At 39.5% G+C, this 20,952-nt stretch overlaps 1 protein-coding gene across 9 annotated transcripts in view; it reads left to right on the top strand.

The window, feature by feature from the left end:
- REV1 (REV1 DNA directed polymerase) overlaps positions 1–20,952 on the top strand; it is an 81,906-nt gene that overhangs the window by 18,476 nt on the left and 42,478 nt on the right. For all 9 annotated transcript variants that reach the window (XM_081254694.1, XM_081254691.1, XM_081254696.1 and 6 more), the window contains 3 exons: positions 5,210–5,270; positions 6,610–6,736; positions 16,411–16,579. In XM_081254694.1, the coding sequence (XP_081110820.1) occupies positions 5,220–5,270; positions 6,610–6,736; positions 16,411–16,579 (347 nt within the window). In that variant the 5' untranslated portion in view covers positions 5,210–5,219. The remainder of the gene's footprint in view (positions 1–5,209; positions 5,271–6,609; positions 6,737–16,410; positions 16,580–20,952) is intronic.

Genomic DNA, 20,952 nt, shown 5'->3' with positions numbered 1-20,952 from the left:
GTTTAGGGAATGGAACCGTCGTCCCTGCTTGCTGTTTTTACCCCCAGCTCTTGTTTCCTCCCGCACATCCTCCCTGACTACAGTTCACAGCCCGTGGGATTCCGAGCAGCACTAAGCAGACTTTGTTTTATAGCTGAGGAGTCCACGGTGCTGTTGGACTCATCCCAGGTCATGCAGCCAGGCAGCGCAGTTGGGCTGGCGTTAGAGCCCAGGTCTTGAGTCACTGAATCTATTGTGTTGTAGACCACAGATAGCTTATTTAAAATAACAATGTTTGTATTTTATAGTCTTCAAACCGTTTCCACATAGGTGGTCTCATTTGATTTTCACTCTGTGGCCTAGCAGGGTAGATTTGTATAGTAGTAGCTAATGTTTATTCAGGGACTACCCTAAATGCTGGGAATCAGGGTACTTTTGCATACATGAATTCATTCTTTATCCATTTTTTAAACTAATTTTTAAAAACCCAGAAGTTGGCTTCTACATTAATGCTTGGATAAGACGGGTTAGTAGGTTATTTTAGGTTATGAATTACTGTCTGTGAAATGTTTGTCACTTTCCTCAAGGCCATCTCGCACTGTGGAACTAGACTGGGAACCCAGTCTGCAAGAGTTTCATCTGAAACCTAGAAGGCAATTTTTATTTGCAAGTCTGGCTTGATAATTGGATGGCTTGTTGTTAAAGGGCATTCTCTTTTTAGTGAGCAGGGTTAGTCAAGAGGATACATTGTAATTTGGAACATTGTGTAGGGTTAGGGTTACAACCCTAACCCTAACTGAACTATCTAGCATCTGCTGTTGGACAGAAGAAAGTTACACAACTGATGTCATCCAGCAGTGACAAGGCTGATTAATTGCTACTCCTCATACTCAGCAAAGACCAGTTTTACAGTTAGGTTTTTACCCCTGATCCATTGTCATAGGCCATCTTAATCTATATATAGATTATTTAAATGGATTTGATAGGACACGCTGCCTTAAATCTTCTCTGGGATACATTTTTTAAAATATAAATAAACATGTAGAACATCAAAGTTGTTACATAATCAAATTTCTGAAATTGAAGTACATTACTAACGTATGTGAATAGTTTTTTTTTTTTTTTTTTTTTTTTTTTTGCTGTACGCGGGCCTCTCACTGCTGTGGCCTCTCCCGTTGCGGAGCACAGGCTCTGGACGCGCAGGCTCAGCGGCCACGGCCCACGGGCCCAGCCGCTCCGCGGCATGTGGGATCTTCCCGGACCGGGGCATGAACCTGTGTCCCCTGCCTCGGCAGGCAGACTCTCAACCACTGCGCCACGAGGGAAGCCCGAATACAGTAGTTTTAATTTTTTATGTTTGGTTTCTGACAATAGTTCTTCCGTGTGTCTTCTGTGGAGCACCAAGGGGAACTCTAGTAGTCAACTACCCAAACGTCTGACAGTGAGAGAGCCGGACAAGATAGTAATTGAGACTCAGAGAGGTGGAGATTCACCAGAGATTAATGGAGCCAGGTAGAGGCAGAGCCTGGGTTAGAAACAAGTCCCTCACCCCTAGTCTTTTATTCATAATCTTTTGATTCACGTATGCTGTGTATTATGCTACAAACAGTAACAGATTGATTGTCATTGTAGTTTTATTCAGTCCGTTTTTAACATTGATTTATCCAGATGTTTATTGTTTTCCTTTTTGGGTTTTTTTTCCTGTATTTTTGATCGCTCACCCAAGAGAGTTTTCCTTCTATCTAAGGGATATCCTTTAGAATTTCCTTTAGACAAGTTTGCTGGTGGCATTAACCTCTTTTTATTTGCCTGAAAGTGCCTTTATTTCATCTTTCTTGACTGAATATTTCTCTGGGTTTAGAATTCTAAGTTAGTAATCATATTCTTTCAGCACTGTTGTCTTCCTGCTCTGTTGTTTCTGTTGAAAAGACAGCTGTCTGTTTAATTGCTGCTCCTTTGAGTATTTTGAATGGAATCTCTGATTTTCCTACCCATGGCAGCTTTTAAGATTTTTTTTTTCTGTCTTCAGTTTTTCATAGTTTTACTATTATATGTCTAGATATAGATTCTATTTTATCCTGTTTGGGGCTCATTGGGCTTCTTGAATTTGTGGCTTGATATCTTTAATCAGTTTTAGACTGTTTTAGTCATTATTTCTTTAAATATAACGCTGTTTTTCTCCTCTTTCCCTCCAATTTATTTAAATTAGACTTTCTCATGTACCCCCTGTGTCTCTTCTCCTCGCATCCATATTCTCCGTCGTTTTGTGCTTTATCTGGACATTTTCTTCTGACTTATTCCAGTTATGCTTTTTTTTTTTTTTTTTTTTGCAGTACGCGGGCCTCTCACTGTTGTGGCCTCTCCTGTCGCGGAGCACAGGCTCCAGACGCGCAGGCTCAGTGGCCATGGCTCATGGGCCCAGCCACTCCGTGGCACGTGGGATCTTCCCGGACCGGGGCACAAACCTGCGTCCCCTGCATTGGCAGGCGGACTCTCAAGCACTGTGCCACCAGGGAAGCCCCCAGTTATGCTTTTATTTGGTTTTATCTATTTATTAAGTTCTTAGTTTCTAATATTGTATCTTTCAATTCTAGAGTCACTGTTTAGTTATTTCTAATACATTCCAGTTCTTTAGCGATATTCTGAAATTTGTCTTTTCCCTCTCTGAGCAGGGTAAGCTTGATTAATTTAAAGTCTACCTTAAATTCCATATCTGGAGTCTCTGTAGGTCTGTTTGTTGTTGTTTTTTTTCTGTTGGTTCATGTGATCTTTCTTTGTGTGCCTGGTGATTTTTATTTGTGTAGTCGATACTATATTTGCAAACTCATTTGTAGAAATATATGAAGTTTAGGAAGTTGTCTCATCCTCAGAGGATCCATATTTCCTTCTGTCAGGTGCCGTGGGGCACTCATGGGGCAGCCCGGGGTCACCTGCATCTGCTTTCAGAGACTGAGATGACCTGTGACAGGATACTCTGGTCGGCCTGCCTCCAGTTTACTCTGATCCTGGGGTCCTGCGCCCAGGTGTGAGAGCTGTGTCCTAGGAAGAGAGCCCTAGCTGTTGTTGCCTTAGCTCTGTGTTTGTTCTCAGCCACTCCTTGAGAATTGCCAGATGACTCAGAGGGAAAGGGTCTCCCAGTTTGGGGAGGTGATGTGAGGTGGCAGGTCTCCTCTGTCATCTGCTGAATCTTGGCTCAGGGATTTTTCATTATTTGCTAGGCCTTCTGTGTCTTGAGGCAGTTTTTTAAAACTATGTTTTGTCTAGCTTTCCTCCTCTTCAGCGGGAGGGTAGGTCCAAATTACCTAGTTCACTGTTTGTTATGGGACTTTCTCAAAAGTAGAATTTGAATGTGTAAAATGAAATATGTTTATTTCTTTTTTCCTTTTCTTGATCTTAATTGAATCCTGGACCAATAGGAGTTTGCTGTACATAGGTCAAATTCTTTGAAATTGGATGAAATTACATCTTCAGTCCTTCATTCCTTTCACTTTTCAGAACTTTAAACATTTGGCTGGGATAGCTGTTTTACTTTGGAATCGGGGAAGAACCTTTAAAACGTTTTTTTAAAAATGATTTTGTTTCATACTGCTCTACCCTCATTAAACTATGGATAAAGATTTTCATATTGGCCTTTTGCAATAGGTACCTGGTAGATCTTAAATAAATGAGGCTTTTAAGTAGATGGCCAGATGAATTAAACTTTTTAAATGTATTTTATTCTTTAATTTATGTTCATTTAAAAGATTAATAGTTGCAGATAATTTTTGTGAGTATGCATTCTTAATGTACAGTGGCCAGAACTCCCACACTCTTTACTTGTAAGAGCAGATGTGCAGAGTCAGAGTTTATATGAAGTCAAGAACTGTGTGTTAACACATTTCCCAGACTCCTTTAAGATAAGGGAGAGGTCTTGAGGGACTGGACAAAGTGAGCCTCTTGAAATCAGAAGTATTGAACAGCACTGATGGCAGTCCTGGGACTCAGGGTGAACACATAGGGTGGCCATGCCCTTACCTTCGTCAAACTTAGAAAGGCAAAACAAAGCAAGGCAGCCCTTCTCTCCCCCAGCATCCACAGCACCTGATCAGAGTTAATCACTTTGCCTCCTGTTCTCACCCCTTTCCACCTGCCCCTTGTGTCTCTGTTGGACTCAACTCTGACTCTCTGCGCATGTCTTTCAGTCACCTATTAAGAGTAGACAGTAAAAATTCATCATTAATATAAAGTCAGCAAGGAGAAATTATAAATCCTGTATATACTAAGAATAGAAATATTTGAAAGAAAATATCTGCTGATGTGTGTGGATAAAGTGTGGCTATGTTAAGGTGTTATTCAAGAAAATATTTTTTTTAAGCATATCAAAGCCAGTTTATCTTGGATAATGTATCTCCAGTGGTGTATGGTAACCCTTTGATATTAACCTGTATAATTACTAGAAGAAAAATACTTAAATGGAGATCATATTAATTTTGTGAAGAATAATGCAGTCATGTCCCAAGATGTAGCCATTTGGGTTAGAAGAATTTGACTTCACAAGGAATTTCATATAATGCCTGCTTTGATTTATACCTTTCTCACCACTAAGCCAGCTGACACTTGAGATGAGCCATTTTGGTGGTTTCATGGTATAGTTGGTCATGTGTTGCCTTAAGGAGAATGCCAGATTTGCCAATTTATTATTGGTGATAGTCTTTCTGCATCATGTCCCCTAGTTGCTTTGATTGACTTCTTTTAGGATTTTTGCATAATAGATGAATTACACTATGACTGTACTCTTAAGTGTGCAGTATGTAATAGCAAAAACAGAATTTAAGAGCCATATTATAGGGTAGTGCATGAAGGAAAATGTTTTCTTAGGTTCCATTAACACTAATTAATGTTAACAAGTAAGCACGGTATGTTAGTTGGATTTGGTGATGTTTTACGTAAGAAGGTGTTAGGATTGATGCCCAGAAATGCATAAAAGTTTTTCCTGTTAAAATTAAAATTTTAAATAGTTATAATTAAAAGCTGATACTTACCTGTAAGGAGTTTTGGGGGGAACAAATTTCACTTGGAAGCCAGAGAATGATATGCTTTGGAAAAAGTTTCCTCAGTATATTTTGAACTTTTATGAATTGAACATTTGAATTTATTTTAATTTCTCATTTTTCTTGATATTGAAATAAGGTATCAATTAGTAGTACCTTTTGTTATGAAATTGATATATTTCTTTCTTCTCCTAATACAGAAGCTCCACCATGAGACGAGGTGGATGGAGGAAGCGAGCTGAGAATGACTGGGAAAAATGGGTGTGTTTTCAAAGAATAAAAATAATTATATTGAACTGTCTAGGTATTTTTCATTCTTCTTTTAGTTTATAATGTGGTTGAAGGTGTTTTCTAAATTGTAAATCACTTTAGACACCAACTCTTTGTGTTTTCACAATGTATTGAAAGCTTAAACTTTGAGAAATTTTGTCCTGAGGAAATAAATGTTCTGGTGCACAGAACTTATTGTATGATAATTTTATTGCAGCATTGCTAATAATACTGAAAAACAGTAAAAACGTAGATATCCAGTAATAGGGGATTATCTCTATATCATGGAACAGTATACACCCATCATTTAGCTGTATATTTCTTAAGCTGGCAAGATGGCCTTAACTAAAAGGGTGTATTATAAAGGACTGTTATTATGTATGATCCTCTTTGTGTAAAACCTCTTGTGTTCTGAGGCACAGAAATAACTTTGAAAGTAAGATCCCAAAATGTTAGCAATGAATGGGATCATAGCTAATTTAAATTTTCTTAAAAAAAATTGACAGCATGTAATATTTGAATAATCAAAAACAATGAAGTCATTTCCATTTTGGAAAAAAATATATACCACTTCTAGACACCTACAGCTTTATTCTAAAGACCTTATTGATAAAGTAAAATTGATAGTCTTAATCGATTAACCTTAATTATTTCGATGTTCAGGAAAGGTGTGGCTGAATTCATAGATATGTCAAGGTCTTTAGCAAAAATAATAATGTTTTTATATTCTTTTTGAGGTTGGTGTTATGAATATTAGTAGTACTACCAAATAGCTTGATAAGATCCAGAATTTAGCCACTGAATCATTTATTGTATTCTTATCTACATGTATGGAAGACTTTACTGGTTTGTCAAACTGCTTCATTTTACTTGAATTTATTAATCTTAAGCTTCCCATACACAGAAGATAGTGGAAGCCAGTCAAAATATATTCTTACGGACCACTTGTCAAATTTTTAATTGATTTAAGCTTTGGTATAACTTTTGCTTGATTTTGCAGATAAGAACAATATTTTGTGGCATTACACTTATTAACCTTGACTTAACCTTTTCCCTCTTTTAACGGAACTTTTACCATTGTAACAATGTGATAGAATTATTAAACATTGAGTTGACAGAGGGAAAAGTCTCCCTTGACCTGCCTGTTTTATTGCCTTGCGTTATAGTTCACGTTTATCATTATACCTTATGTCATCCTTCTACCTTGGTTACTAGCACAGAGTAAGGCCTTTTGATTATTATTTTTTAAATATAAATTTCTTTCTAAAAAGGAGAGGGTGGGAAGAAAAATAAAACTTTTGTGATTAGTTTACCTTTTCTTTAATTCTAGGGTGGGTATATGGCTGCCAAGGTCCAGAAATTGGAGCAACAGTTTCGATCAGATGCTGCTATACAGAAGGATGGAGCTTCATCTACAATTTTTAGTGGAGTCGCCATCTATGTTAATGGATATACAGGTTGAGTACTCTTTATTTTTTAGGTACCCCATTTTGGCATGTACTTTTATTAGGATTGGGAGCGATTTGTTTTAAATTCTGTTATTAATTATTTATCTTGTGTATAAAAAAGGTAAAAGTAAAACCCTCTGCTTAGATACCCCTCCTTCACGTTTCCTTTCCCTCCTCCTGTGCCTGCCATTGTCTTATTTTAAATTTTATCAAAGCATATAGTTTTTTAAAGTCATGTGAGGTTTAAAATGAAAAATTAGGTTCCTCCTGTTTAAACAGCTCATCACACATATGGGGCTTGTAAACTGTGAGCTTCAATAGAGGGGGATCTGGTAGGGCCACTTCATTGGTGAATCTTCAACTGCCATTATCCAGAGGTCCTTTTGGGCTGGTGGAGGAGGGGGTGGAGTGTGTGTGTCAGATTTCCCAGACTCTTGCCTAGAGAAGGGTGTACACCCAGCTGCCGGCATCCTGGCCGCCGGGAGGGAAGGAGAGGGCCCGGAACCTCACCGTTTAGGGAGCGGAGCGCCATTTAATCCACCTGCTGTGCTCTTTCCTCCTCTCCATCCCTTCTCCCCTCCTGCTGTGCCTGTTGTCCTCGAGTCCAGTATCCGGAAGGGACAGGATAGTGTTTCACTGTGAGCTGGAGAGGAGTTCTGGAATTCTAATTCACAGTTTCAGCCGTGAGCTTCCTGTTTTACAACCTGTCCACAAGCCCACTCTTGGAGGTGCCCGGTGCCTCTGTTTTCATGAGTTTCTCTTGGTTTCACTGGCACCAAGCAGTGTCTTCTGGGTCTCCACACAGCCAGCTCATCTTTCAGATCTTATCTTTCTCTGATCTGCCCCGTCAGTTACCACTTGTCTGTTGGCTGTCAGATTTTACTGCCAAAGTTTTCTTTTTATTCTCTTGAGGAGTCCTCTCCTCTTAAGATCATTTTCTTGTGTGTTTTGAGGTGAATGGCTATAAATATTTGTGTTGGTCGGTTAACGTTTTTTCCTCCCCACTTCTCAGTCGGCTGATAGCCGCTCGTGTTTAGGGTCTCCGTTTAGCACTCCCCCTCGGTTGTCTGATTGTCTTGCCGCTGGTGGGGGTGGCTTCTCAAGGTTCTGTGGGCTCTGGCGCCTTGTATTTATTCACATCTTGGCATTTATTAGATCTTATTGTAGTTGCCTGTTCACTAGACAAGAGCAAGAGCTTCATTTCCACATTTTCATCACCATTGTGTCCTTGGTGCCTCTACAGTGATGGGTATAACCACTCAGGGGCTACTTGTTGATTAAAGTTAAGTTGTAATTTGGCTGATGCAGTTGCCTGGTTGAGTTTTAGCAGGCGTGATTGACAGTTTAGTCTAAGAATGTTATCTCAAAACGAATGGTGGTGCAACTTTGGGGAAATTCACATGCACCTTTTCTACTTAGGCACCTTAGAACGTTCAAGCTCCACAGACCTTCCTGAGATGCATTATAAAAGGTTAAAGATGTTAATAAAAAGAAATAAACATTGCTCGTTACATCAGCAAGTTTTGGAAGTCCCCAGTTTACCAGGGCACCCTTATTTACATAAGAGGAAGAAAAGAAGATTCTTTGTGTGAGGGAGAAAAAAATGAGTATTGTAGTAATCATTACCATGGTTGAGAATCTGGAATTCTAATTTACCTTCATCACTCATTTTTATGTGACTGTAAGACATTCTCTCTTTTGGACCTATTGTTATCCCTATCCTTTTCTTTAAGATAGAGATGATATTAATTTTTATTCTTGTTAGGATTACATTATAATTCTTGAAGTAAAGTTCCTTTATGTTGAATTTCATAGGGACATGCAAGTTGTGGTGATACAATTTTTTAGAAAAATTTTCACTTTTAGTGATGACTACTTTTGAAGCTTTATAGATAAAACAGAAGTTAACAGTCTCTGTGATAAATCAGCAAGAAAAGAATAGTGCTTGAGATGCAGTGAGACAAGTAGGGAATACTGTGTTGTTGGTTCTTACTCATGCTCCTCATAGACTTTAACTGATGTTTCAAGTTTTCTTAATTCCTTTAAAGCTCCTGGTTCTACCATCTGAACTTCTCTTTGGTAACCCACATCCCTTCCAACACAGTTAGCTTTGAACTTGAGTTTAGAGATGAGGTTCCTCCATCTTCTGGCTACTCTGCCTCTGTTAACCCATTCTCTCATCTCTCTTTTTCTCCCAAGCAGCATCTTTTCTTTTCGAAGGTTAATAACTTCTTTGCCTTCCATCTCATTTTTTAAATTAAAACAAATTTTTGACTGTAGAATCACATGCAGAAAAAATAGAGACCATGAACCTTTGCCCAGTTTCCCCCAATGTAACATCTTGTAGAGTGGGGGTCCCCAACTTCCGGGGCCCCAGACCGATACCCGTCCGCAGCCTGTTAGGAACCGGGCCGCACAGCAGGAGGTGAGTGGCCGGTGCCACGAGCGAAGCTTCGTCTGCCGCTCCCCATCGCTTGCGTTACTGCCCGGACCACCCCCCAGCCCACCCCTCATGGAAAAACTGTCTTCCACAAAACTGGTCCTTGGTGCCAGAAAGGTTGGGGACCGCTGCTCTAGAAGATGGTGCTGTATCAACCAGGAAACCGACATTGATACATTCAAGACACAGAACCTTTTCACACAAGGATCCTTCCTGCCTCCCTTGTGGAGCCATACCGACTCCCCTTCTGCTCTCAGCCTGGCAGCTACTAGTCTGGCCTCCATTCCTGTACTTTTTTCATTTCAAGAATGTTATGTAAATAGAACATACAGTATATAACCTTCTGGGATTGGCTTTTTTACTCAGCATAATACGCTGGAGAGTCATCCAAGTTGTTGTGTGTATCAGTAGTTTTTTCATTTTTATTCCATGGTATGGATGTTCCACACTTGAACCGTTCACCCATTTAAGAACTTCTGGGTTATTTCCTCTTTTTGGCTGTGAACACCTGTGTACAGGTTTTTGTGTGAACATAAAGAGAGCAATTGCTGGGTTATATAGTAGTTGCATGTTTCGTTTTTTTCTAAGAAACTGCAAAACTGTTTCCCAGTGGCTGTACTATTTACATTCCCGCTAGCAATTTATGAGTGATCCAGTTTCTGTGTCCTTGCTAGCATTTAGTGATTTTTATTTTAAAAATTTAATAGGTATGTAGTAATATCTCTTTGTGGTTTTAATTTGTGTTGTAGTTGCTCCACATCCTCACCAGCATTTTGTACAGACAGGTTGGTTTTTTTGTTTGTTTTAATTTAGGTATTCTAATGCATGTGTAGTGGTGTCTCATGGTGGTTTTAATTTGCATTTGCCTGATGGCTAAAGATGTTGAACATCCTTTCCTGTATTTATTTGCTACCTGTAGATCCTCTTCAGTGAAATGTCTGTACATGTCCTTTGCCTGTTTTCCAATTGGATTGCTTGGTTTTTTACTGTTAAATTTTGAGAGTTCTTTTTATAATTCTAGATACTACTCCTTGTCAGATATGTGGTTTGCAGATATTATCTCCCAGTCTGTGGTTTGTCTTTCACTAGATCCCAAAGATTTTTTCCTATTTTTTCTAAAAATTTTATAAGTTTCTGTTTAATTTTTAAGTTCATGGTCCATTTGAATATTTTTGTTTGTTGTTTGTGGCCTGTGGATATCCACTTGCTAGCACCATTTGTTGAGAAGGCCATTCTTTCTCCATTGGATTACTTTGTACTTTGCTCAAAAATCAGTTGGGGGGCTTCCGTGGTGGCGCAGTGGTTGAGAATCTGCCTGCTAATGCAGGGGACACAGGTTCGAGCCCTGGTCTGGGAAGATCCCATATGCCATGGAGCAACTAGGCCCATGAGCCACAACTACTGAGCCTGCGCGTCTGGAGCCTGTGCTCCGCAACAAGAGAGGCCGCGATAGTGAGAGGCCCGCGCACCGCGATGAAGAGTAGCCCCCGCTTGCCACAACTAGAGAAAGCCCTCTCACAGAAACGAAGACCCAACACAGCCAATAAATAAATAAATAAACAAACAAATGTGGGGTTTAAAAAAAAAAAAAAAGGTTGGCCCAGTTTTCAAAAAAAAAAAAAATTAGTTGGGCATATTTGGGTGGTTCTGTTTCTGAGTTCCATGTTCTTTTCCATTGACATATGTGTCTGTCTTTTCACCAGTACCACATGGTCTTGATTACTGTACCTCTGTACTATATAGTAAGCCATAATACTGGGTACAGTGATCATTGCCATTTTATTCTTCTTTGGAAAGGTTGTTTTAGCTATTTTCTAGGGCCTGTGCTTTTCCACATAAATTTTAGAAGAAGCTTTTCTGTGGCTACAAAATAGATACCTTGCTGAGATTTTGATAGGAATTACATTAATCCTATAGCTCAATTTAGGGAGAATTGACATCTTTACTCTGTTAAGTTTTCCAATCTTTGGACCTTTCATCCCATTTTACTCTATGTGAATTAATTCAACGAATACATGTATATTTTTATTATTTATTATTTATTTATTTTTATTGATTAGTTTCTGCTTTATAACAAAGTGAATCAGTCATACATACACATCTGTTCCCACATCCCTTCCCTTAACGAATATATTTTGTATGCTGCTTGCGTGTTAGGTACTGTGTTTGAACAGAGATGACAGTGATGGAGAATGTGGATTTTGTGACAAAAACGTCATCTCTGGGTATTAGACATGAACAGAGCCAAGTGGGTGGCAACATAGAAGTAATTGCCTTTGAGGGCTAGAGTGATTACTTCATAGAAAAACTGACTCTTTGAACTGGTCTTGGATAAATAAGGTGTTTTTTAGATGAAAATGGGTAAAGGCATTCTTGTCTTAACCCTAACCTCCATTTTCACCTTTATGTCCTCTAATTTTGGTCAACAGGATTATTCTGATATTTTAGATTTGTCTTTGTACTTTCTCTTTCCTGTGTTGCTGTTTGTGCTCTTGTTCTGATGAAAAGCTCCTTCCCTCACTTCTGTGAACTGGAGTCATATTCATCCATTGAGACCCAGTTAAATTAGATTTGCCTCTTTCCTTAAACTGGTCCACAGAATATACATTTCATAGCATTATTGCTAGAAACATTTACTTTTTTTTTTTTTTTTTTTTTTGCTGTATGCGGGCCTCTCACTGTTGTGGCCTCTCCCGTTGCGGAGCACAGGCTCCGGACGCGCAGGCCCAACGGCCGTGGCTCACGGGCCCAGCCGCTCCGCGGCATGTGGGATCTTCCCGGACCGGGGCACGAACCCGTGTCCCCTGCATCGGCAGGCGGACTCTCAACCACTGCGCCACCAGGGAAGCCCAGAAACATTTACTTTTGACACCTGAGTTTTGTCTTGTATTGCCAGGTCTTACTTATGTGCTGAGTTTTGGGGAGTCAGAAAGACCGTTGTGTGTGGTGAACCTGGCCGGATGTGGATCAGAGAGAACACTGCGGGGCCTCCATTAGCTCCTCCTCCAGGGCTTCATCCCTGGGAGCTGTGTCAGATGTTGCCTTCTCCAGGAGACTTTCCCTGACCAGCCTTATGTAAAATACATGTATCTTGCCCCCCAGTTGCTTTCTAATCCTTTATCCAGCTTCATTTCTCTTCACAGAATTTATTTGCTCCTGAACTGGTATTTATCTGACTTACTTTCTGTCTGCCCAGTGGGATAAAAGTGCTGTGGAGCACAGCCGAGAGTGCCAGGGCCTAGAAGCCTGCCCGGCACATTGTAAGATTCTCAATAAATATTAGTTGAGCCTACGAATGAATAGCAGAGTTCTGTGTTTGTACATCAAACACAAAATGTGTTTGATGTTTGAATGTTAAAATGTGTTCACTTGGGCCTCCCTGGTGGCGCAGTGGTTGAGAGTCCGCCTGCCGATGCAGGGGATACGGGTTCGTGCCCCGGTCTGGGAGGATCCCGCATGCCGCGGAGCTGCTGGGCCCGTGAGCCATGGCCGCTGGGCCTGCGCGTCCGGAGCCTGTGCTCTGCGGCGGGGGAGGCTACAGCAGTGAGAGGCCCGCGTACCGCAAAAAAAAAAAAAAAAAAAAAAAAAAAAAAAAAAAAAAAAATGTGTTCACTCATATGCTAATTCAACTCAGTTTTCTTAAATGGGTAGTTTTTAAATAAGAAATGGGCCACACTCTAGGCTTACTGAATTGTAATCTCTGGGAAATAGGCCCTGGACATGTTTATTTTGGTGAAAGCTCTCCGGGTGAGCTAGTGCTTCAAATCTAGGGAGCTGTAATTGCTCTTCTGTGGAGTTGGATCAGGACAGTGAATATGGAAAGAGGCGTTGAGGTAATTTTCTGCTTTTTTCAGTAGGTGGATAAGAGACCAGGTCTGGTGACTTTGGCACTGCTCAAGTTTGTGGAAAAGCAGGGGAGGCTTGGGTATGATTTGCAAAATGAAACAAGGGGATATACAAGTATAACAGACTTATATCTGAAGTGGTAGGGATTTGTTTGAAAACGTAACCTTAACATTGATAATTTTCTGAGCATGTGAATATGGTGATTTAGGAAAAGAGTCCGTTTAATGCTCTAATCTAATTTTTTGAAATGGATACCTTCCAGGAATTATCTGGAAGTATTTCCTCCTGTTTCCTGTGAGACTGATGGTGTGAATCCAGGGATGTAGGAATTTAACCTCCTACATGGGAGAGACTTACTGTATTAATTTCTACCACCCCCTGTAATTTTGCCAGTGTCTGATAGGTATTTGCACCTATTAGGTACTCAAAAATGTGTTCTTCAGGCTTTTGAGACGTTTCTTTGGTTTTTACTCGGTTGAGTGTATGTGGCTTTTAGTTGAATTTTGTAAGTCTGCTGTACCTAGGGAGGAGAGGGGAAAAGAGAGTAGGCATGGCTACTGGAGAAAGAGTATTGGCCAGGGGTCAGAAGACAAAGGGGTCTGCACAATAGCCAGGTGATTGTGCACAAGTCATCTAATTTTCCTCTATTTCCTCATCAGTAAACTATGCTAAATTATCTTTCTAATTTATAGGATTGTGAGACTCAAATGAAATAATGAAAGATATTAACTACTGTAAGACCCAAGGAGGTATAAGCAGCCATTGGCTTCTTTCTAGCATGTATGTGACACAGCCAAGATTTAATCAAGTTGTTTGGACATGCAGGATGAAATGGTACACACGATGACTGTTTTCTCAATAGAGATCTATCACGGAAAGCTTTTGCACAAGATTTTAAAACTTTGCTTATAGAATGTTTTAACCAGATGTTTTAACCAGATGAGCAAAACTCTTTTATAAGCTGTGCCCAGAGATGTCACAGTGGTCTTCAGCGGTTGTTCTGATGTTACGTGATGGCGTTTGCTGTGGTGTAATTTCACAGTGGAGCTTTAGGCCTAAATCGTGGTCCAGTGTTTAATATGTGCCTTTTACCTTTTCTGTGCTTACCTGTCTCTTACTTTCTGTGGTTGGTTTTAGTTAATGCTAACATTTGATTGCATACAGAATATTCTCGAAGAATGTTCTGTAAAATTAACAGTAGGAGTATTATGGACTGTGAGTGTTACAGATTTGCAAAGCTTTCTTTCCAAGATACCTGTAAGTTTTTAAAATTGCACAGTCCTATTCAGTGGGAAAAACAGTTTAAGTAAAAATTATTTTCTTGTTGATCAAATGTTCTTTGATGTATCTTCTGTTTTGTCAAGAAAGGATACATGTTACAGAAAAGAAAGGTGTATATGTTGTTCAACCTATAAGGTGCATTTTAGAACCTGTTTTTAGATTTATTAAAACTTGAAAATGTTGCCGTGTTACAGTCCTCTTTTATCTGAAGTTGGTCTCCTTTATAAAAACCTCATTCAGGATGCTGAGGAGCTAAGAATTTTGGTTTAAAAGGATGTTTCATTGGGATTTTGATTTGCATTTCTCTCATGATTAGTGATGTTGAGCATCTTTTCATATGTTGGTTGGCCATATGTATATCATCTTTAAAGAAATGTGTATTCAGGTCCTTTGTCCATTTTAAAATTGGGTTATTTTGTTGTTGAGTTGAAATACTTCTTTATATATTCTAACTATTAATCCCTTATTAGATAGATGATTTGCAAATATTGTCTTCAGTTCCACAGGTTGCTTTTTTACTTCTGTTGATTGTGTCCTTTGATGCACAGAAGTTTTGAATTTTAATGTAGTCTAACTTAATCTGTTTTTCTTTTTGTTGCCTGTGCTTTTGGTGTCATATCTAAGAAATCATTTCCAAATCCAATGTCATGAAGCTTTTCCCCTGTGTTTTCTTTTAAGAGTTTTATAGTTTTAGGTCTTACATTTAGGTCTTTAGTCCATTGAGTTAATTTTTGTGTATGTTATAAGGGCCCAACTTCATTCTTTTGCATGTGTTTTTTAATGACCTTTTCCCCCCACTGATGTTGTCTGTTCTGTCACTACATAATCAGCATTTGAACATTGTACCATGACATTTTGGTCTTCATTTGATGAAGATGCATCATTTGCACCTTAAGTTGGTTTCTGTTCTTTTCATTAGCACATGACATTTAAAGCAGTCCCTGACAGCACCAGTACCTTCATAAACAAAACCTGTGCAATGAAATCATGGTTATCCAAATTATCCAAAACATGCTTGTTTTTTGTTTTTGGTAAGAATAACATTGAAATGACAATAATCGTCTCACAGAGAACTTGTGATGCCAAGACTCTGTTGTTGAATTCCAATCTTGGAATCACCAGTGGTGAGCATTAAGTGAGATGAAGTATGGAAAGTACATGATTGGAATAGGTGCTAAATTAATGTTACTTTTCTTTCCTCAGTTCTTTTTACCTGCTTATTATTATAAAGCAGTAAATGACAGTTTTATTTTGTTCTACAAAGAGGTGGATGTTTTTTAATAGAATTGATATATATATATATGTTGGTGCTACTAGAATGACAGTGTCTACTGAATATTTTTTTGGCTGCGTTGGGCCTTCGTTGCTGCGCGTGGGCTTTCTCTAGTTGTAGCGAGCGGGGGCTACTCTTCGTCGCCATGTGCAGGCTTCTCATTGTGCTGGCTTCTCTTGTTGCAGAGCACAGGCTGTAGGTGCACAGGCTTCAGTAGTTGTGGCACACGGGCTCAGTAGTTGTGGCACGTGGGCACAGTAGTTGTGGCGCATGGGCTTAGTTGCTCCGTGGCATGTGGGATCTTCCCGGACCAGGGCTCGAACCCGTGTCCCCTGCATTGGCAGGTGGATTCTTAACCACTGTGCCACCAGGGAAGCCCTTATATTTTTTAAATAAAAGTTTAAGTTATTAAGCTTCACAGGAGTAAAGTCTAACTAATAAGCTCCACAGTAAGTGTGCTCATAGTAAGTATTTTTAAACATAAGATAAAAATGTCAAGGTCAATATAGCTAAACGTAGTCGAAATTTTTTAAATATTTGCTCTGTTATCAGTATTTAATTCATTACTCGAGGTGCCTATCTGCTTTTCTGGGCATTGCTTGGCAGTAGATGTTTTTGTGTTGGTTGACTGTGCCTTTAGCGGCCAGGAGAGTCGGATGTGCTAAGGCATAATAGCTCTATCACTTTGTGATTTTCCTCCCAACTTTGTTTACTGGCAACACAGCCAAGGAGAAGGTGTACCAGTGATACGTTCTTTAAATCATCCTGTTTAAGGGATTGTTCAGCTAGGGCTCCACTTTCTTAATGTAAAACTTTTAACATGTTTTATTGTTAATTTTACAGATCCATCTGCTGAGGAATTGAGAAAGCTAATGATGTTGCATGGAGGCCAATATCATGTGTATTATTCCAGATCCAAAACAACACACATCATTGCCACAAATCTTCCTAATGCCAAAATTAAAGAGTTAAAGGGAGAAAAAGTAATTCGACCAGAATGGATTGTGGAAAGGTAAGTTTAATTTTTAATTAAATTAATGAGTTTTAAAAATTGGAATACTTTTTCTGGTATAAACCCTTATCTGACTTGCATTGCCTCTTAACTTAAGGGTGAAGAGTAATCCATGTCTTAAGAAACACCACTGTGCTCCTTAGCCTCGCGTGATGATTCAGGTGGCCTGGGGTTTGATGTTAGTGTTCTTGCAACATCAGCTCCCAGGAGTTAGGGGAGATGACTCAGGTGAGCGGCAGGAAGCAGCGATGGGAGGGGTTGACAGAGCATGCTGTGTTCACTCAGCAAATATTTGTGCACCTTTTACCAGTAGGCAGTGTTCTGTGTACTTGGGAAATACATCAGTGCGCAAAACAGAGTGCCTCTCCTACCTCTTGGAGCTTACATTTTATAAGGGGAAGCAGATAATAAACAGTATATAAGTAAATTTATGTCATATGTTAAAAGTCTGTACATGCTGTGGGGGAAGAAGGAAGATCAGGAGAACGTGGACCCGGAATACTAGGAGTGGGCTGCAGTTTGCAGTATTACTAGTACCTGTTTTTCAGTTAGTATGGCTCCTTGGCTGCTGGTTTGGAATTGGTGTGTTGTAAATCAGCGCTGGCCATTCATACTAACTTCCTGAGGTTAAATATGTCATCTAGAACCTTGGTGATGAGCCAGAACTTGAGTGATTCATATATAATATATATGAGTGATTGCTAGATTTATGAAAGTTAAAAGTGAAAGTGTTAAAGTCATAATTTTATGAATAGATTGTAATCAGTATATGAGAGAATGGTCAGACTGTATAATGGAGTGTTAATGAAACAAACTTAGAAATTATTTTTTTTAAGTCAACTGCCGAGCTTTTTTCTTATCCTATATTTCATTAATTCTGACACCTTCCATTAATTTATTCAGTAGATTTCGAATTGTTAGGTTTCGGGACTTCCCTGGTGGTCCAGTGGTTAAGATTCCATGCTCCCAGTGCAGGGAGTGTGGTTCCGATCCCTGGTTGGGGAACTAAGAACCCACATGCCGCGTGGCGCAACCAAAAATTTTTTAAAAAAATAATTAAATAGAATTGTTCTGTTCCTCTGTATAGCAGACATAGCAGCAAAGATTCGTGAGAGGCAATGTATTATAGTGGAAAGGCTGTGCTTGGGCTCTGGAGACATACCTGGGTTCACATCCCAACTCAGCAATTCAGGGTCCCTGTGATCTTGTGTAATGGGAATAGCTACGCAGCCATTCTGAACTTCGTTTCCTCATTTGTAAACCTTCTTCCTCAGACAGAAGGCTGCTGTCTACCCACTATGGTTATGTGACAACTAGGAATAATTTGTGCAAACTACCTAGCACAATGCCTTGTGCATTGCAGAGGCATAATATGTAAGAAGCTACTGTTATTTTATTTTTATTCTATAAACATCACCGAGTATCAGAAAATAAATTCCAAAAGGTCAAAAGTGCATTTGTCTTCCGGAAAGCCAAATATTCTTATAGATTAGGGTTTTTTAAGCCTTGGCAGATTAAGTTGAAGGTATATCCCTAGAACATCTTTGTGCTATGTTCCCAGGACCCAGCCACTATCCATTCATTATATAGGATTAATGAACCTAGCTTTTAGCTGTGTGTCTTCTTAAAAATAAATTGTGACGTTTTCGGTATAAGAAGTTAGTATCATTCCAGAGTTTAACTGTGTGTTGTCACTTAAAGACAATCCGTTCATTGTGCCAGGGCAAGAATTTTGATCTGGGGATATTACTTTGGCTTTGGAGGGGGTGGGGGAGATCCATGGGTAAGGAAAGTGGTGGTGAAAAGAGCTCTTGTTGGGTGGGACTTGACTTGCTTAGAAAATGGTGGTCTTCATTACAGCTCTTTCTTTATACCTGTTCTTCTTTTTTGTGCTGAATGCTGCTAGAGAGATAATACAATAGAAAATGCACCTGAGACAGTTACAAGTTATAAAGTACACCTTAATGGATTTTATTTTACTTTGAAGTCAGGCTTAGTTATCTGTTTTTAAATAACTGAAGTGACTTCGGAATCATGGTTATGTGGCTTATTTGCTTTATGTTATATATGAGAAGGCAGGGCTAATACGGTTAACTGATTTGCCTAAGAATGACAGAATTCAGAACCCAGATTTTCTGATTTGTATTTGGGTCTGCTCTTTGCCATTTAATTAAGTTGTTATAGATGAGTTGGCCTATGTGGAAATGGTTCAGTCTGGGCTGTACCCTAATATATGAAATAAATGCCTTGTGTCTACGATGTCATAAGCATGGGCTCCTCCATGTTAAGTCACAGTGCTGTTTTCTTTCACACTCTAATCCCAGTCTTGTTCATCTTTTCTCCTTCTCAGCAGTGTTTTTTTTTGTTTGTTTTTTGTTTTTTTTTTTTGCGGTACGCGGGCTTCTCACTGCCGTGGCCTCTCCCGTTGCAGAGCACAGGCTCCGGACGCGCAGGCTCAGCGGCCATGGCCCACGGGCCCAGCCGCTCCGCGGCATGTGGGACCCTCCCAGACTGGGGCACGAACCCGTGTCCCCTGCATCAGCAGGCGGACTCTCAACCACTGCGCCACCAGGGAAGACCCTCTCAGCAGTGTTTTAATGAGATTTTATTATACTTAAAAATTTGAACATTAGCCGTTTAATGGATGATACATGATATTCTCTTCTATAATTAGTTTTCCTGTTTTTAGTTTGAGCAGTTTGAAAAGCGACTACCACTTATAAGTGTGCAGGATGATTACTTTGCTTTGATTAGAATTCCCTGGTGTCTGTGTAGGTGCCATTAAACCCGAGGTAATATAGGCATGATTATGGGGTCATGACTTCCGAGAGGCAGGGGAGTCCTTTAATGAGAAGCCTGTGTGCGTTAGTTTAAGGTCTGAGATTATGTTACTGAAGGCTTTGCTTTGTAAATCTTATGTTTGTATATAGTATAAGTTAGTGATTTTCAAATATTTTCTCTTAATCCTTTTCTTCAGACAATTTTACATTGAAATTTGAAGTGTGAAGTAGTTATAGAAGCTGCTGTGGTTCACCTCATTGCCTCATCAGGCCTGAGCACAGTTGAAAACATGGTCCTGAGTTATTCCAAGTCCATCTTGTTCTCGTTCATTTTGTGCTGAGTCTTCTGTGGCGTGGGAACCTGCCTCCTGTGGTTGGATTCTCACGGGCTCTGCTGTGAGATGAGAGGGTCCAGTTGTTGCCAACTCGGGTCTTCTCGTGGGGGGTGACTGGCTCCCAGTCAGTGTGTCCTTTCTTCCTAAGCTCCCACCTGTAATGTTAGCACGTTTGTCACATGCTTGTGATGCTCTGAAGATCTCATACTTCCTATGGACTGAAACTTTGTTTCTAATTACACTCAGGGTCAATATTAGAGTGCTTATGCAACTCAAAAGTTGGTTGCAATTTTATCTCATGATTTTTTTTCATTCCCCTTATGTTATTTTTGTGTCTTGCCTCAGTTTATTCTTCGTAGAAAATGTGTGTGATTCTAGTTTCCGGTATAGATTTGACTTAAAAAAAATTAATCTTGAGTCGTTTACTTTTTTCTCTCACAGCACTACAGAATTCTTCTCAAATTATTTTTACTTGGCCAACTAACCAGTACACATTTCAGTCTCCCCGCCACCCCATGACTTGTTGTAGGTAATATTTATTAGAAAATAGAGTCTTGGTCTTCAGGAGCTAAAGAATGAATATGAATAGCTTAACTCTCTCAGTATTTGTAGTAAAAATTAAAAAGCAATCTGGACCCTGAAGGATAAAGGGCAAAAAGTTACATACATATGTTCATAGCTGTTATTTCCTTTTCTGAGCTTGTGGGATCTTGGTGAGTGGTTGGAAAGTTTGGGTAATGGGAGAGGTGGTGGCAAAGGGAATTTTAATTTTGAATGCGTAAAGAATAATGTTTGCTTAATGGTAGAATAATAGGCAAAAACAGCTCAGTTTGTCCTTAGCACATAATTAGATCCTTTCTTGCCTTAAATCCACTTTTGAATGAGGAAGAAGGATAGGTGCGTGAATGGATGGGCACATGGGTATACAGTGTCAGATATGGTTTTTCTAATAGAGAACGACTGGGTTGTTGACTGGAACCATACAAACATTTGATGTGCAGAATTGCTTCATCTAAAGAAGATGCTGTTGCTACAGTTATAGTAAAAAGTTTGGAATAGAAATGTAGTGACTTTTCTTGTATCTTAATTTTTGCAAAATCTCCCAGACTCTGGTTATAACTGGCAGTGTAAATTCATTTTCAGCATAGGAAATAGGAAATGATTTGAAGAACAAAGTTCTGCTGTAGATAACTTTACTGGGGCTATAGGACAAACCAAGAGTTAAAACTCCTCAAAGTAAGTGAATATCTCACATGCA

Source organism: Mesoplodon bidens (genome assembly GCF_964165515.1).
Source record: "Mesoplodon bidens genome assembly, chromosome: 14".
In the NCBI taxonomy this organism is placed as follows: domain Eukaryota; kingdom Metazoa; phylum Chordata; class Mammalia; order Artiodactyla; family Ziphiidae; genus Mesoplodon; species Mesoplodon bidens.
Note: the sequence above shows the minus strand (reverse complement) of the source record. Positions and strands in the feature narration are given on the sequence as shown.